Genomic DNA, 18,970 nt, shown 5'->3' with positions numbered 1-18,970 from the left:
CTTACCAAAGTTTGTCACCCCATTCCTCGTAGGCCAGTACAACACTTTGTCTACCTTTTATGCTCCGCCTCATCCCGTTAAAGAAGGAGAGTCCACTGGCTGGACCCAAAAAGAGTGTTGTCATTCTATCTTGACCGCACAAAACCTTTCCTGATGGACAATCAACTCTTTGTGGAGTAAGTCGGGCCCCTGAAAGGTAAGACTGTGCAGAAACAAACCATCCCCCAATGGATCATACTCTGCATTAAAGTCTGCTATTAATTGGCCAAAACGTAGCCTTTGCAGAGCTTGCAAGGTCATTCCACCAGAGCAAAGGCAATGACTACTGCAATAGCACCCAGAATTCCAGTCCTGGACATCTGCCAAGCAGCAACATGGGCCTCGCTGCACATGTTCATCAAACACTTCTGCTTGGACAGTCAGGTCTGTCAAGCTGGGCACATTATTTGTTCGGTCCTGCAGGACTTTCTGGTTTAAATCATGTTTGCAGATCCATCTCTGGGAATGTATTGCTTGGGTATCTATTCTAAGGTAAGGAATCTGCGGCTAGAAGTCTCTATCAAATGAACAAGTTACTTACCTTTGGTACCGTCTCATTTGGTAGCGACTCTGTGTAGCCGCATATTCCTAACCAACCCACCCATCCTCCCTGCTCTGCAAATGCATTGTAGAGTTAAGGGTTGTTTCCCTTTTTTCGGGCCCTAGTTCCACACACCAAAGGTCAGTGTTCTTCATGGCTCTGTATTTCTGCCGTGGAAAGTTGTAAAAAGAAACTGCTGTAAACGTGCTGGCGTAACACCTTTCTAGGCACAATGCATGTCACTTCCGGTACAGATGACAACACGTGGAGCCTAACAATGTCACCTACCGGCATGTAAAGTTACTGCTCACACAAATTTTCCAGATCCAGTCTGACACCTGGGGATGATTCTAATGTAAGAAATATGTGGCTAGATAGTCTCTACCAGATAAGTTGTTACCAAAGGTAAGTAACTTGTTCTTCTCTTTTTTTAAATGCATACTGTTTTCTTTTAAGGAAAATGGGCTGCATTAAAAAAAGGAAAGATTGCTTTATTAAAAGCAGTCACAGACCTGGTGCTCTGATGACCTCAGCAGACCACAATCCCTGTGATGGCAGCCATTCCTAATGGTCGCTAATTGTGACTTTCTTCATTATTATTTATGAGTGTAGGTTTATTTGTGACCACTAGGAATCGCTATTTGAGAAGAAAAAAATTATATTTTAGGAATATTGATTTCCTAATTGCGTTTTGGAGATAATCACAATTCATAATGTTTGCACATCTGGCCTTTAATGCATAATTTCTAAGCACTTTTTGCCACTACTCTTTTAGTTCAAACATCTCAGTTCGATAATATGTTAAATAGATGTCCTTTTGTCTGTATCCTCCACATTGCAGACATATGGAAGAATTTCATTGTACGTTTAAAACTCTGAAACAAGTTGGAGCCCTCCCATTATATATACTGAAGACTACAAGTATCCACAATTTGATGGACCACTGCTTTTGAGTTGCACAATTTTAGCAGATGAGATAAGGTGTAGAGGTAAGTGTTTTTCATCTACGCTTGTTCTATTGGATGTGTGCATTACACAGCTAAATCAGGACCGGCATTGGTTGTACCACCCCGACTTTCCCTGACGCTGGTCTCAATACCGGCGCCATCCCCATTCTTATTGCTGACTCCGGCATAGCGCCAGATGGACGTCATACAACTCCAACACTGGTAGGAGCCTTGACTCCTATGTCGGATCCTTCGCCCCTTTCTTATGGGCTAGGGTGCAGTGAGAAATGGAGGGGTCACTGGACCCTTTAGAATACCAGCTCCAAGACCCTACGTACTGACGTACAGACTTAGGTGAGGCCAGCGGACTGAATCCTTCTTTAGATTCTGGCATGCTTTCTCCTCCTACCATGACTATGGAGGAGAAAGCTGTTGCCTTCGGTGGCAGTCAGGACTAACCTTCTGACAGAGGTGCTTCAAGCTGGGTCTTCCTCCTCAGAATCCATGCTCCCCTTTAATTAAACTCTTACGGATCTCCTACTCAGTACCTGGTCCAAACCTGGCACAGGGGGTCATGTGAACAGGACTATTGACCGCCTCAATCACCCTGCTCCGGGGAACCCAAGCTTTCAGATGCAACTCCCCACCCCTGAGAGCTTGGTAATTTAAGCCTTCCCTTCTCAGGGTGCGTTCCTTTCTGCACCTCTGGCTAGGGAATCCAAAAGGTTGGATACACTTGGGAAGAAGGTTTTTTCTTCCACCAGCCTAGCATTGCGGTCTGGGAACACAGCATGCCTTTTGGGCCACTGTTCCCACATGCTGTGGGATGCGGTTGCGCAAGTGATGCCACAGGTCCCGGAGTTGGCCCAGGCTGTACTTTCTCAGGCAGTTGCTGATGGGAGAGACGCAGCAAAGTTCACAATCCATTGTGGACTGGACATGATTACTTGCTAGGCAGAAGGTTTTAGTCAACAGTGGCCCTGAGGTGCCGCTCCTGGTTGAGGATGTCTGGCTTTTCAGGGGATGTCCAGGCTACTTTGATGGATATGCCAGGAGATGGCACCCATCTCTTCGGAGACCAAGCAGATTCGGCTGCCCAAGCACTTCAAGGATTCTTGGGCTACAGCCAGGTCCTTGGACCTCGCGGTAGCCCTTTGTCCCCCTCAGTCTACCTTTCGCCCCTTTTGTTGCTATGGAAGAGATCTCCAACCACGTCCATTCCCAGCCAGCCACCATGCCGTGCATGCTGCCCAACCTCTGCGTGGCTGAGGGTGTGGGATTTCGAAGGGGCTACTCCTTCCCATTTTGAGACGACTACTCCATCCATGCCACCATTATACGATCAGATGACGGAGGATCACTTGTCCCTTCTCCGTGAATAAGTTACAGCTCTCTTGGCCAATGGAACCTTACGGAGGGTTCCCGTACCATAAGTAGGTCGTGGTTGCTATATCCGCAATTTTCTGGTGTCCAAAAATGACAAGGGCTTCGCCCTACCCTAGACCTTAAATCCCTCAATCTCTTCCTCAAGAAGAAGAATTTCAAAATGCTCTCTTTGGCTTGGGTTTTATCTGCCCTGGACCCAGGAGACTGGGTAGTGTTGGACTTAGAGGACTCTTATTTTCATATTCCTGTCCTGCCTGCCCCCAGATGTTACTTGTGGTAGGTCACAAGCACTTTTAGTTCACCATGAGCAGCAGGGCATATCCCTGGGGGTTCAACATCTGGCAGACTATCTGAACGCCAGAGCAGACAATCTCAGCCATTGAGGCCTAGCTGATCATGAATAGTACGTCCATCCAGAGGTGACACAAGGGTGGGGAGAGCCATGGTTAGATCTGTTCGCCTCCACAAACAACGCACAATGTCAGGAGTTTTGCGCATTGGAAGTTCCAAGGCGGCAGTCACTGTGAGACGCTTTCCCTCTTAGGTGGAATTCGGCCTCCTGTATGCCTTTCCATCCAAACCACTTCTGGCCAGAGTTCAAGAAGATCAAGAACGATGGGGCCCAAGTAATCCTTGTGGCTTCGGACTGGGCACAGGGGAGTCTGGTATCCTGAGCTCTTGAGCATGTCCATCGATCCTCCAATCAGATTGCCCCTTCGGGAGAATCTTCTGTTGCAGCAGCACGGGAGGGTTCTGCACTCGAACGTGTCTACTGTCCGCCTTCTTGCATGGAGATTGAGCGGTGACAGTTTACAGCTTTTGACCTTCCACCCGAAGGCTGTAACATAATCTTGGCAGCTACGCACCCCTCCACCAAAACGGTATATGCCTGTTGTTGGAAGAAATGTGTGACATGATGCACAGACAAGTCTATTGACCCCCTTTCTGCCCCTGTCTCGGAGGTCCTGTTGTTTATACTTTCTCTGGCCAGCAGGTCTCTGCTAATGGCACTCTCAAAGGTTATTTGTCTGCAGTTTCCATTTTTTTTAGATTGCCTGATCAACCTTCCTTGTGTAATTCCCCTTTAGTACATAGGTTCCTCAAAGGTCTTACACATATATTTCCTCCATCCCCATTCATTATACCCCAGTGGGATCTGACTTTGATTTTGGCATTTCCGATGTGCACTCCTTTTGAGTCTCTCCAAAATTGGACTCTCAGGCTTCTCACTTTTAAAACATCCTTCCTTGTGGCCATTACATCTGCCTGCAGGGTGAGTGAGCTGCAGGTGTTGTCCTTGAAGGTGCCCTACCCTTCCATTGGTCCTGACAAAGAGGTGCTTCACAATAGGGCTTCTTTTCTACCAAAAGTGGCTACGGGCTTTCACGTAGGGCAGTGCATCACCTTGCCTACTTTCTATGCACCTCCACATCCCTCTGAAAAAGGGATGTGGAGGTGCGTAAAAAGTAACGGCTAGACGCCCCTCCACTGCCTGGAACCAAAAAAGCATTGACGCTCTACCTTGATCATACAAAAGAGTTCTGGGTGGACGATCGACTCTTTGTCGGTTGTTTGGGTGTGAAGAAAGGTTGGGCAGTGCAGAAGCGGACCGTCTCCTGATGGGTCATAATCTGCATCAAGATCTGCTATGTACTGGCCAAAAAGTAACTACCTGGAGATTTGCCTGCTCATTCTACGCCAGCTGCAGCTGAGACCACAGCATTAGCAGGTGGAGTTCCAGTCCTTGACATCTGTGAGATGCCAACGTGGGCTTCTCTGCAAATGTTTACCAAACACTAATGCCTGGACAGTCAGGTCTGTAGGGATTGGTACTTTGCCCGTTCGCTCCTTCAGGACTTTTGAGTATGAGCTTGCTTCGCAGACCCACCTCCTGGAATGGTATTGTTTGGGTATCTATTCAAAGGTAAGGAATCTGCACCTAGAATTCCATATCAGATGAACAAGTTACTTATCTTCAGTAACGCCTTATCTGGTAGAGACCTATTCTAGTTGTAGATTCCTTACCGACCCACCTGCCCTACCCGCTCTGTAAACTGATTTCTAGGGACAGGGACTCCCCATTAAGGGCCTGAGTTTTGACGCACCCGTAGGCTGTGTTCTGCATGGCTCTGTGCTTCAGCTTTGGAATGTTGTGGAAAGAAACTGAGGTCAGTGCAATGGGGTGGTGCCTATATAGGACCCGCAACTTCATATTCGACGTGGACGCCACCACTGACTTACACAGAGCCAATCAATGCTACCTAACGGGGCGCCGGGATACTACTCAGAAAATTCTCCAGATTAAGTCTGGCACGTGGGGGAAATTCAAAAGTAAGGAATCTGCAACTAGAATGTCTCTACCAGATAAGGTGTTAGCGAAGATAACTTGTTTGACTAGACTGGAGGATGGCCAGTGAATAATCACCTCGGGGAAATTGGTGCATCTGCAAAGCTTTTTAATGGTGAACAAGAAAATTTTGAATATACATCAGAAGAGGCTTAAATGGAAATCAAAAAAACATTAGTATCCTCAAATTTCTTGTTTTTTGGATAGGAAGTTGTGCTCTTTAGGACGGTCATGATAATCGTCACATAGTTGGGGACTGAGAGGAATATAAGAATTCTACTACCTGGGTTGTTTGTTTCTTAACCCTTCCCTCTGTTGCCTCCAAGGGAATGATATAAACAGATGTGGTTGAAATTTTTGTTTTGTTTGAAAGTGGATAGGGTTTATTATCAATGTCAAAATATGATATGAGGAGGATCAACAAGTTACATCTCATTTATTGGATATTATCCAGCAGTGCATTAATATTGTGATGTGCTATGGCATTTCGCTTTTATACATCTCAAATGTTTTCTTGGCCCTTGTAGTAACTGAAAGCCTATTATGAAAGTGAACGTAGCACAACAGAAGCACTATTAAAACTTCATAAATGGCCATGAGTTACAATGTTATTTTCAAGTTTCAAACTTAAAAATAAGACAAAGTTTGAACATTTTCTTTAACAAGGATTGCTACAGTATGCACGTGGACCATACCTCTTTAATGTTTTACAGTTTTAGAAAATTTTAGTTGAATTAAACTGATTTTTACATTTGTCCTCTAATAGCTTGCTGTTAGATAATGAGCGCTGGAAACAAGCTGATGTCCCTGCGGAGTTTCAGGATTTAGTTGACTCTATAACAGATGGAAAAATCTTGTTGCCTGAGAAAAGAACTGGAGGTGAGTGTCTGTTTTCTATTTTTTGTATTTTGTAGAGATTTCTGTTCCACACACTTGACTACATGGGCAGCATACCTATGTTCCAATGTTAACCTGTAAAACGAAATGCAGACAAATAAAAAACATTCTGGAGTGGTGGGAATGCATACATCATTTGGGAGATTACGTTAGGTTAGTCTTAACTGGAAAAAAGTGTCTTTAGCACCCTGAGGAAGGAAAGAGTATGAGGTACGCGGTGCAAAGCAAATATCCTCTGGTAAAGCACCTCACGTTTTCTAAGCAAAGCTGAGGCTTACTTGAGAATGTTTTCTTCTTAATCAAAGGAATCACCTCTGAAAGTTGACCTTTGTTTCTGATGGTACGTGATTCTAAGAGGATAGAAAGTTTGCCTTAGAGTAGGGGGGCTGGACATGCTTGTGAATGTGATGCAATCGACTTTGAAAGCAGTGCCAGCTGCAGGAGTGACCGGGGGCAGTGGATTAACAAATAATGTTATATAGTTCTTCTTGTGCCTCCCATTACAAAGAAGGGAGCAGATTGGTGCACAGCAATGGAAACCTGTCTAGATGGAAGTTTCCAGTGTCAATGTGGACCAGAGTTACAATATGCTAAAGTCTTAATTGAGAATCAGGGGTTCATTTTCTTTTGTAGGGAGGTGTGGCTGAGCACACAAGATGGTGGACACCTGATTTATTTCTGCCCAAACTGTCACTCAGAGTCTCATTATTTATCTACAGCACGCCTTCAGAGGACATGCATTTATCACTGCATTTATCACTGACGACCTCGAGGCTCAGACAGGAAGTTGAGGTCCCAATACTGCAGACATAACTAAAGAAACAAGTGCACTGAGACAGCCATTGGCATTCATTGAACTGTCACAAAAGGGAAAAATGGCTTGAAGACCTGAGTCCCAGAAATGATTGGGTCTGGCAACACCCTCTGATGACTGATTACTCCCACTACGTTTGAATACATTAGCCATACGGATCCCTAGACTTCCTCTTGATAGAGCCTGAAACACTTAGAGGACCCTGGCCTTGTTCTAATTACCCTAAATCGGCTGAAAGATTATTTCAAGTGACATGGTAACTTTAGCACACCTTAAGGATAATTTCTTGATAACCTATTGGTCTTACAAATAGTTAAAGAGAAAATGAAAGAGTACCTAACAATCGACGACACATGGGATGGGCAAAAATGTAGTGTGGAATGCATTAAACAGTCATCTGAGGCACCATTTTATTCAAGAAGCAGGTTGCCTTAAGGGCATGTGTGAGTTGACTCTGGAAAAAGGAGTAAGAACAACTATACAGGTCAAATTAGACAAGAAGAATTGGAGGAAACTAACTGCAATTCAGGGACACCTTTTCACACTAACCTACTACATAATAATTTGGAAATAATTGTGCTTCAATAAAGGGGGGAAGAAACCAGGTAGACTATTGGCACACAAACTGTGGGTGCTCCAGACACAGTGGTGCATGAGCAAGATTAAAGATGGTACAAACAACTGACGAGGGAAAGCTTGCAGCTTTACACATCTGTTAATAGAACCTCGATGCTCCAAAACATACGTCCTGCAAGCCCGCAGCGCATACGTAGACTCTGTAGTGCTATCTAAACTATCCGATCACTGTGCTGATTCTGTGTAGGATCCCATTTCAGAGAAGAAGATAATGGGGACTATAAAACACCAACAGCACCAGGCTAGGACAGATTCATGGCGTCGTTTTATAAAAGATTTGTGACTCAGCCAGTCCCTCACTTGTCCACACTTTTTATTGAGATTACTGAAGACAGTGAAATGTTGGTATCCATGGCTAAAGCAAATATCTCTGTAATAGCCAATCCAAGCAAAGACTCATCATTATGACCTTCCTACTGTCTGATCTCCTTATTAAATATCAGTGCTAAAATATTAGCCAAGCCCAAGATGACCCCAGACACTTATTTCGGAAGCTTCTATATCACTGCTGCAGCTGTTTAGTTAACTGGTGACTCCATCCATCGCCATCCTGGCTGTGGCCCTTTCCAGACTTCCAAGTGAACTATTTATCTGCTGCAAGACTTGGGGCGGCAAGGGGGTAGTATGGCCTGCCATGCCTCAGCTACGCAGTTGGAAGGAGGCCACTTGCTCCCCCATCACCAACCCCACCTCCTCTGGCACAGCCCCTTCCCTTGAAATCAGCTGAGAAGTTGTGCACCCTACTTGCTGTGGAGTGGGGCCCAGAGGAACGGGCGAGTGGCACCTAGGACGTGCCTTGCAAAAAATGAAATGACCTGAACCCTGAGGCGAGCACCCACTTAGTCACTACGGACCTCCGGGCACGCAGCAGCGCAACCCTGGGTGATGCACAGCCAACATTTCGAATGAGGCCTCTTGATGATTGGGCCCAGAACCCTGTAAAGTAACACGGCATCAGATGGGGGAGGGTCACCGTCTGAGGCCCCAGCGGTAATGAGGCGTCAGCTTGAAAAAGGCACCAAGTGGGCCATCCAAGGTGCCCCTTGCGCTGACTCACAACAACAAACTATATGGTGGAGCATGACAAGGGCTCAGGCCTTGTTAAACAAGTAAAACGATGGGCCCCTGCTGAGTCGCTCAAGCGGTGGGTTCCCCTTGGAACTTGGGGGTTGATAAAAAGGTAGAGCCAACAGACAGACAGTGACCCTGAGCTATGTAAAATCTGCAGCTAGGACCCCATACTGTGAATGGAGGGAAATCAATGAGGAAATGAGGCTGAAGGTGTGAGAGGCCCCTCACACCGGTGACAAAGCATATGGGCAATGAGGAGGGGAGAGCCTGTACAAGAGTGACTGAGCAATCTTAGTAGGAGACTGAGGTGGGATGCACTTCATAGTTCTGCATTTGACCCCTTGTGGGAGTGAAAGAGTTTGAAGGTGGGGTACCAGATTGCTGTGAGTCTCAATGTGCCCCTCACGCATAAGGATCCCAAGAAGGACCAGGCAATTGGGTGCTTGAAGAGTGGAAGAGCACCATATGACTGTCCTGTACAACACAGGCCCACCAAAAAATAAGTGGCCACAGCAGCAGCAAGTTTTCACAAAGAAGGAGAAACATGCAGTACCCCTGTGCACAACATATCAGACCATTCCGGGCAACCAAACTACCAGTGCCCCACTTCAAATGTAGATGCGGAGCTGGCTGGTTCTCTGAACCAGAATAGCCAAAGCCTGATCAGATCAGCCTTGATAGCCTACCAGACCCATTGTTGATCCTCACAAATTGAATCTGCTGACCCCACTGTGAACTGTACAATCAGACGGGCATACGGTCTCCCATGTGCACATCACACAGATCTTTTAGCAGAGCGCTGAGGCAGGTCAACGACAAGACCCGAACAGGACTCCTTGATCAAGAACCTCCTCCAGGCCTACACCTATAAGAAAGGAGAAAGTGTCCCTAAAGCTACCAAGTAATCAGGGAATGAATGTGGAGAGGCACCCATCGTTCTGATGGATGATGATGAGAAGCTCACTAAAAGTTTAATGATTCATTTCTTTACATATCTTAAACGTGAAATAGGAGCTGTTGGCACAAACCTCACACATAGCTTTACAAACATATAAAAAGACCTTGACGATCTAAGTCACAGGGATGATTTATTGGAGCCCACACAAGTCAAGTGCTGCCTGTGCCTAGAGGAACACCTCTTCTGTTGCTTTGCAATGAGTGTCCCATTTGTTATGCTGCAAGAAAAGAAGGAAGACTGACACAAGTTGGATCTCATTAAGCAGTTTTCTGTCAGATGAGTATCACCTGGTAAAGAAGGAAAGATTGTGAAAAGATGTGCCCAGTGCCTTTCAGAGACAGTACTTGAGAAATATAGCCTGGACCCTTTCCTCATAGACAGGGCCCATCAGACAGGACTGGATACCCAGGACTCATAACTACCACCAGACATTTTAGTATGCTTCCATCATTTTGAGAATAAAGATGCCATGCTGGAGGTGGACAGGAGAGCAATCCTCTATTCACTATAATGGCTATTTCCTACAAATCTATCCAAGACATCTCTAGCATCGCACTTACTAAGTGACGAGCTTTCCATTCAAACACACCCTTTTTAACTCCTAAAATATTTTGGGTCTCCTTCCGACTCCTCCTTGATTGGTAGGGCAAGAGCTGGGCAGTTCAATCTTTCAAGGGTATTCGCCAATTGCTGGGCCTCCCTCTTTCTGATGCTGATCCTATCGTACAACAGACCCTGGCATGTCCAAACAGTCCTGAATGGTAGAAAGTATTAGACATGACAGAGAGAAAGCCACTTAGCCGAAGGACATACTGGCAGAATGCAAAGTTGCCCTGGAGAAGTCAGTGGCTCCTCAGGCACACAGTCACCTCAATATGAGGGCTTTGGCTTTGCCCAGAAGGCCCTGATCCATGGAAAAAAGACTGATGGCATGAATCACAACCAAGATGCATATCGAAACAGGTAAACTATATCTGCATGGCCAGATTGTTACCTGGTATTAGTGATGTCAGCGAAGCCTTTACCCCTGATATCCTTCACAACATAGTCCCTTTCACCTTTCAGCCTCCTTGACTGGGAAAAACTGGAAGTGTTTTACTATGTAACCCTCATGTTGAGTCTCATAAATTGTTCTACTTAACTGTTCCTTATGTGTTGCCGCATAACTCTTGAGTTTGGGGGAAGACTAAGGGGAGAAACAGCTGCCAACCCTTCACCAATAAGCCCCAAGACTGCAGCACCCAATCTGTTTCCTTAGTGTGGATGCTAAAGTATTTACCAAAGAGTCAACATTGTCTGCAAGCATTAGTGGAAGAGTTGTTAATTACCAACCACCAAGCCTTTATTTATGAATCGCAAAGGGAGAATAGTGGCAAACGGGAGACAACACCAAGGAGACCCTCCACCTTCTTGGTATGGAGAGCAACGGGAGTGAAGCAGTCCATCCTAAACACTCTGTATGCTGAAGAAGTGTTCACAAGATGGACTGGGATTCCATCACTGACATGTTGAGAGCTGTGGAATTAGGGGAACTCTTCCTTAATTCACGTATGCAGGGGCTACCACAACCTCAGAGTCCGTATATGAATCAACTGACACTACTACCAATGTAGGAATGACACAGGGATGCCCATTGTTGCCTCCTCTTCATTCTTACCTTGGAGCCACTTCCCCAGTGCATCCAGGCTAAAACCATTTGCTAAGTTTCATATTTGGGACACAAGATCTAAAACCTACCATGGTCGCTGACTGCATCTTTGTCGCTTACAAACCCTCGGTGTACCAGATGGACGCAGGCTTTACAATCAGTTTTACTATATGAGAAAACAAGAACGTCCTTTACATCAGTAGAAACCTGGCCATATAACATACATAATATGCAGTGGGTCAACTCTAGTTCATTTAAACTTAATTCTTACTTTAGCAGTAGGAAATTGTTTGTACATAGACTTGAGGTATAGGAAGCATAAGTACACTCTATCCCTCTGAGTGAATTTAATTTATTGTAACAGGCATCAGTTAAACACAAATAGACAAGTAAACGATGCAGACAGTAAACAAAACAACAGTTGTTCACTCACACATAATGAAAAACACATAGAAGCAAACAAGACTTAATTAAAACTTTCCAATATGTGTTTTCTTATTGCACACAGTTAGAGTCCAACAGAGACACTTTATTTAAGCCCATATATGTTTGTTGGGGTGTCAAAGGCGTTTCAAACGTGTATGAACATACTGATATCAGGGACACCTACTGAGGAAATGAACAAGATTGTTATTAAAGGCAAGCCTAGGTAGCTGCAAAAGTAGTATTGGCCAGGTGTGTTACAGGGGTACTTCCTGGAGGGCACACGTTCCACAGTTTTGGATTGAGGTTTCAACGATACCTATCCACGTACAGTGAATCATACCTGTTGGCAACAGTTTTAGGAAATTACGAAGTTAAAATCATGTTGCATACGTGATCAACAAGGAGTCGAATGAAGTAGGGGACTCGCCTATGTAAGTGAAAGGCATCTTGACACCTGAATTGAGTTAAGAAATGTAATAATCTCTTGAGGGTAAAGTGGTCTATAAAGATAGCAAGGAACCAATAAAACTTTTTCCATTGTTTCCAATGCCGACATTGTAGACTGCAAGTCATCTTCGTCACAGACACTCTCTCAAATGTCTTCAGAATGCAAAGGGCATATTAGTGCCACCGGCCCCCCATTTTCTCTACATGTGTAACCACTTGGAGGGTAGGTGGTAATCCTAGAAGCAAGCACTAGACTGCGACTTTGTTTAAATTAGAAATTGCTGTGTGTCACAAAAGTCCAAGCAATAAATACAGATGCCTTTAAATTCTGTATTTAACTTGTCAAAAGAACAAGTTCAAGTGTCTGGCTATGTCTTCTGACAAATTGCTGCTTATATTTTTTAACATGGGGATTGGTGTTTACAAACTCCTCTCACTTTAGAGTCTGAGGAAGAAAAGTAAAGGCCCATCCAGCTCCCCTGCACTTCCTGTCAAGCCCCCTATAGTGTTTGCAGTATAGCACCTACTCCCCTGCCTGTTTTGCTGCTTCCTGTTGCTGCCTGCCTGCGGATTTCCTGCTTTGTTTCAAGACCCCGCCGCCTTCCCTTTGCTCTATCCACTCTTTTTTTGCCACCCCGCTTCAGGCCCCACCGTGTCACACCATTTTTCTTTTTCCCTTTCTGCTCCCCCCACACCTCTCCCACTCTAGGACCTACATAATGGTAGTCGCTGTGTGACCCCATTGAGCAGGCCCCTCCAGCTCCCCCGCACTTACTGCCAAATGCTTCATAGCGCTTGCAGTGTATCGCCTATTGCCCTGCTTGTTCTGCTGCTTCCTGCTGCCTGTCTGATGCTTTCCTGCCTTGTTTCAGGCCACTGCCGCCTCCCCTTCGCTCTTCCCGCCCCCCCCAACTCCCACTTTATGCCCTACTGCGTCCCAGCGTTTTTCTTTTTCCTGCTGTGCTCCCCTCTCCTGTCTCCCGGGCCCCTCCCACTCCAGGACCTACTTAATGGCAGTTGCTGCGTGACATCATTGAGCAGGACCCTCCAGCTCTCCCCTGCGCTTACTGCTCCCACCATTCACCGCTACTCTGCAGACGAGCTCCTGGTTCTCAAATCCAGACTCCAAGACTCCTGCTCCTGCACGACCTTCCCGCTCTCCCCTGAAGGACCTCTTGCCTGTCACCACTGCAGCATCCCTTGCCTCACAGGACCACCTACCCACACAGAACCCAACACCACTACCTCCCAGAAGACCACCACCAACGGGGAGCTGTTACACTGCATCCTACTCAACGCCCGCTCCCTCACCCAACATGCCACATACATTTGGAACACCATAACCACCTTCACACCAGAAGTTGCCTTCTTCACCGAAACATGGCTCAACCCCCTCCTCCAACCCCTGACATCGCCACTACCCCCCCCAACGGATACAAGATTATACATTTTGACCGCCCCAACAAGCACAGTGGAGCAATCTGCATAATTTTTAAGGAAACCATCCAATGCTCTGCCATGAACGACGACCCAACGCCTGTCATGGAGCACCTTAACTTCGTACTACATAACGACCCTAAGACAACCATAAGGGGTAACCTCGCATAGAGACCACCAGGACCCCAACCTCCTTTCTACAGCACTATCAGCAACATCATCGTCCCCATCACCATCTTCTCCCTCCACTACATGTTGCTCGGCAACCTTAACTTCCACATAGAGGACCCCATAGACACCAGCTCCACATCCCTACTGGATAACCTCAACAACATCAGACTCGCCCAATTAGTCTCCAAACCCACTGTAGCGGGTTCTTTATCCCGAGTCGAAAGGATATTGGAAGAAGGCGACAGACTCAGGGTTTTAAGGGGTTAGTGCTTTTATTTCTATCTGCTCGTAGGGGACACTAGCTCGTGTCACAAAGCTTTTTGGTGTTGTCAGAGTCCAGAAACCAATATGAATCCCTTTTTCTTTCAGGGTCGAGAGTTCCGGGAATGGCGTGTTCCGATGTGGAGGGGGACCTTGTTTCCCCGAGGCTCAGTGGGACCGGATTCCCCAAACTGGTCGGGCCACGCCCCTCCAGGGACGCGGCCGGCTTGTAGACAGTCTCCCGGCTTGTCTTCTACAGGGGCGGGAGGCGCCCTGGGTGTTCCGTTCTTCGCGCGTCCTCCTCCTCTCGCGGCAGGGTTATCCTCCGGATGCAGGGGGTTGCTGTGTCCGGAGGTGCTCCTCGTGGTGTCGGCGTCTCTCTCTTCTCCTCTTCTCCTTTTTTGTCCGTCTTCTTCTTTCCGTATTTCTTCCTGACGGATGACGTTAGACGTCATTACGTCAGGAGTTCCTCGGATGCCCCCGGGGTATCCGTCGGCGGTCGTGTTCTCTCCTGAAGCCGCGGCGTCCGGAGGCGCCCGGCTACACCCACCCATAGAACAGGATACACCCTCAACACCATCTTCTCGTGAAGTGACAGAATCAAATTCACCCACACCACGGAACTCTCCTGGACCGACCACACAGTCAACCACTTCACCATCTCCAAGACTCAGCACACCATCATCAAGCACCGAAGCACCACCTAGCACAGCTGGAGAAAAGTAACTGAGAACCAGTGGACGCAGACTCTCAGCACCACACCACCCAGCAAGTCAACCACCCTCGGCCAGGCCACCCACACCTTTTGTGCCTGGATCAACAAATACGCCAACAAAGTTACTCCTCTGAAACACAAAAGACAGCAGAACATCTAGACAAGCCACCTGGGACACCCCAGAGCTCAGAACACCTAGCATAAGTGTCTTCTACTCGATAAGCGATGGCGCATCTCCAAGGACCCCTCCGACAGAGCCTCACACAAAACAGCACTCAGCGACTACCACCGGCGCGTCAAGGAAGCCAAAAGAACAGCCATCACTGACCGCATTGGCGCTGCAACCGGCCACACCAAGGAAATCTTCAAGATCATCAAGGAATTCTCCAGTCTGACTGCCACAGAAAACACAGTACACCCCTCCCAACTACTCTGAGGCTCACTGTCCAACTACTTCCACTGCAAGATTGCCAATATCTACAACAACTTCAACCCTCAACCTACTTCGTTCAGACCCAAAACCTCATCCAACCAATGAACCCCAGCCCAGCCATAACTACCTGGTCCTCCACCCTCCCCCCCCGTGGACACCGTCAGAGACCATTGGACTCAACATCATCTCCTACGCCAACGACACCCAGCTTATCCTCTTGGTCACCAAAGACCCCTCTAACACCAAAACCAACTTCCACAACGCCATGACTGGTGTAGCCGACTGGATGAGAGGCAGCTGCCTCCAACTGAACTCTGACAAAACTGAGGAACTGATCTTTGGAAAGAACACCTCCGCTTGCGACCACAGCTGGTGGCCGGAAAGAACTCTGACCCACTTCCACACTGACTTGCAACTTTGGCATAATCTTGGACAGCCAACTGACCATGAAACAACAAGTCAACACAGTTGCCTCCTCCTGTTTCCACACCCTCTGCATGCTCCGCAAGATCTTCAGATGGATCCCAATAAACACCAGAAAGATCGTTGCACAAGCCCTTGTTACCAGCCACCTTGACTAAAAACAATGCACTCTACACCAGTATCCCCTCCCAGCTCATCAGTAGACTCTAGACCATATAGAATGCGGCAGCCAGACTCACCCTGGACCTCCCCAAGTGTACCCACATCAATCCTTAGCTCAAGAAACTCCACTGGCTCCTTGTCCAGAAAATACGTAAGTTCAAGACACTCACACATGCCTACAAAGCCCTCCACAAACTGGGACCGTCCTATATTAACCACCAGCTGAACTTCTGTCTTCCCTTGAGACACCTGGGCTCCTCCTCACTCGCCCTCGCACAATTCCCCTGGATCCATCACACCGGCAGCGTGGGCCACACATTCTCCTTCCTTGCCGCCAAAGCCTGGAATGAACTCCCCCTCCACCTCTAAACGGCACCCACCCTGGCAGACTTCAGAAAGCAACTCAAGAACTGGCTCATTAACTCAGACACAGCAACCTCAGTGTCCAGATACCCCAAGGGGTGACAGGGTTGCACTCTACAAATAATGATTGATTGATTATATGACAGTCTTGCTGGGTAACAGGGTGTGTGATAGGAAAGGCAGTTAGGAAAGCAAAAATGAACTACATTTTTTAAATAATTCTCAAGTGGGATGGAAACAAAGATTTTAATAGAATCAAAACAAGTCAAGACCCTTAAATTGGTGATGCACAAATATAAATATTAACTCAAACCCAATTCTCCCACATTATCGTTTGGGTGCAATATTGTTTTATCAATAAAAATGTATGTGTGCCCAAATGTAGTGGCTATTCCAATTTCAAATGTGCGGTCTGTTAATTACAGTGTGCTTTACTACACAATGCTCTAGTTGTATTAAAAAAAATATGCCCACCTCATGTTCATTAAAGCGAGGTGGGTTCTAAAAATGAGTTATGGTTCTACAAAGTTTGGGAACTCTGCTCTGGTGTTTCCTTGCTATCCTCAGAGGTGACTTCAGGCTCAAGTGTGTATTAGGTTAGTATTAGATTAGGTCAAGTGAGGTTGGAGGTGCCACATTCAATGAGGTACTTTCTGACATCCCATCTAAGGTAAATAGTTCAATAGCTACGTAATGAAACATACAAACAAGTGTGTTGCAACAACCTGGTCAGTAGACCATTGGGAGAGGTCCCACATGTCTCTAGAAGTAAGCGCAGAAATAGCCTGTATATTACCCTAATAATGAGAGCCACCCTAGAGGGACTTTATACAGAGCAAAGAGGTGCGGACCACTTATCTGTTCCTGCTCACACCAATTATTGGGAATTCTGACTTCTTCCCACGAATGGGATCACAATGCTTTCAAGTATGGAGACAGAAAGGATGTTTTAGACTTTGGAACATCTATAGAGAAGGATTATTCAAAACAGTTGAGAAGCCAATAAAGCATATGGCATGCCCAAAACTAAAAGCTGTCATTCCCTCCAACTCAGACACTCGGTTTTCCAAAGTGATATTAAAGCGAGAGGCCTGACCTACTTTGAGAAATTTGAATGAAACCTCTCATTGCCCAAACATTTTCTGGGCTATTCACATAACCTACACTTATGAGTAATTTACACATGTAATTTACTTTTACTCTTTTGATTAATTTTACTATGTTGGCTGTTCTCAAAATCTGAGTGTAAAGTTACTCAGAAGTGTAGACTTACAGTAGTCCACCGACGAAAAAGAAGGTGGGGACAGATTTGCAAACCTAAGTTACTATTGCCAAAAAGCAATAGTGATAAATCCAGCATCATACAAGGCAACCCTCTCATAGAACATAATGGAAACAGGGCCTTAAAATAAGACTCCGTTGTTGACCCTTGTGCTCCAGATCTGTCTTCAGCACTGCCCTCTTCCTCACAGGGCACACTTGTCTTGATAATTAGCAAGTGTTGATGCTCCAGACACCAGATCAGGTGGTGCTGATTTTCCTGGATGATGTCCCCTCACCAAGCAGGGAGACCACAACAGGCCTTTTCCCCCGTCCTGGTCACAGGCAGAAGTCTTGCAGAACTCCCCTCCTCACACAGTCCATCTGGTGGCTTGTCAGATGACAAATGTTTGGGGTCATAACCTCCCCTTCTTACTGTCCATTTCCAACACCAAATGGGGTTTAGGGTGGGTCTTTGAAGTTTTAAGTTGGGGTTCTGCTTCTTTTGAAGTACACCATTCTCTCCTCTCGTCTTCCTCTTGAAATGCTGTCAGTAGAGACTCTGAAACTGATAGTCCCACAATACAGGACATGGGAGTTACTAGTGTTCACATCTGGATGTCAACCACACTGATATGTGCATAAAAAAGGTTAATTCTGGTATCCCAGTCTTGCTCTTTATGATTCCTTTATCAGCCTTTAGATGTGTTGAGGCCCCTTCCTTGTGATTTCTCACTAACTCAAACAGCACTCTTTGAAATGTACAGAGGGAGTCACATAGCACATACACTGTTCAGTACTGTTACCTCCATGCATCTTGCCATCACAGACACACACACATTCTGCACACACATTCATTCTGTGCAAGTTTCTCAGTACTGTAGCCTTTCTGTGTTGTTCTACGGTGTGCTACTTGCAAACAGACACTGCCAGCACACACACATTCACCATACATGTGCTGCGCAACACTTCACCTTTCATGTATTGCACTTTTCGCAAGCACACATACACCCAGCACGTTTTCACTGTGTACGTACTGCATTGCACTACATCTCCCATGTAATGTGTCCCTCACAGGTGTACATATACCCTGAACATGTACTCACCTTGCATTTATTGCACTCCACATCACTGCTCTGGTCTTGTAGTGTACCCTTCCCAGGCACTCGTACCTCCACCGCAGTCAGCTCTCCCGCGCTGAGCAGCACTTTACATCTAACCAATGTAGGCCAAGAATGAGTTATAGACATAGCAGTGTAACTTTTAAAAAGGTGCGTGAGCCTATGGGCCCCACTCCAGTGACACAGGTTAAAAAGGAGCTGTTCTCTCCTAATAATCACTATAAGGTATGCTGCTACCACCACGCTCGTGCTGATTATCTCATGGTGAAAGCAGTAGCCTTCCACCACTATGAGGGTAGCTCTTTGGGCATCCCTCCTGACCCAACAAGACTGCAATCTGTGAGACTGGCCAATGTCATGGTGCACATGAATGATCCGTGTTTTCCTACAACAACATAAATCAGCATTAGGGATCAAGACAATAGTACAGTTGGGCACTCAGGGCAGAAGTACAAGTCCATTACTAT

At 46.3% G+C, this 18,970-nt stretch overlaps 1 protein-coding gene across 6 annotated transcripts in view; it reads left to right on the top strand.

Moving 5' to 3' along the window:
* VPS54 (VPS54 subunit of GARP complex) overlaps positions 1-18,970 on the top strand; it is a 555,456-nt gene that overhangs the window by 316,575 nt on the left and 219,911 nt on the right. For all 6 annotated transcript variants that reach the window (XR_011203675.1, XM_069234226.1, XM_069234229.1 and 3 more), the window contains one exon: positions 6,027-6,139. Coding sequence is in view for 5 of the 6 variants with exons in the window: in XM_069234226.1 (XP_069090327.1) it covers positions 6,027-6,139 (113 nt within the window). In the remaining variant the exon portion in view is untranslated. The remainder of the gene's footprint in view (positions 1-6,026; positions 6,140-18,970) is intronic.

Source organism: Pleurodeles waltl, chromosome 5 (assembly GCF_031143425.1).
Source record: "Pleurodeles waltl isolate 20211129_DDA chromosome 5, aPleWal1.hap1.20221129, whole genome shotgun sequence".
NCBI lineage: Eukaryota > Metazoa > Chordata > Amphibia > Caudata > Salamandridae > Pleurodeles > Pleurodeles waltl.
Note: the sequence above shows the minus strand (reverse complement) of the source record. Positions and strands in the feature narration are given on the sequence as shown.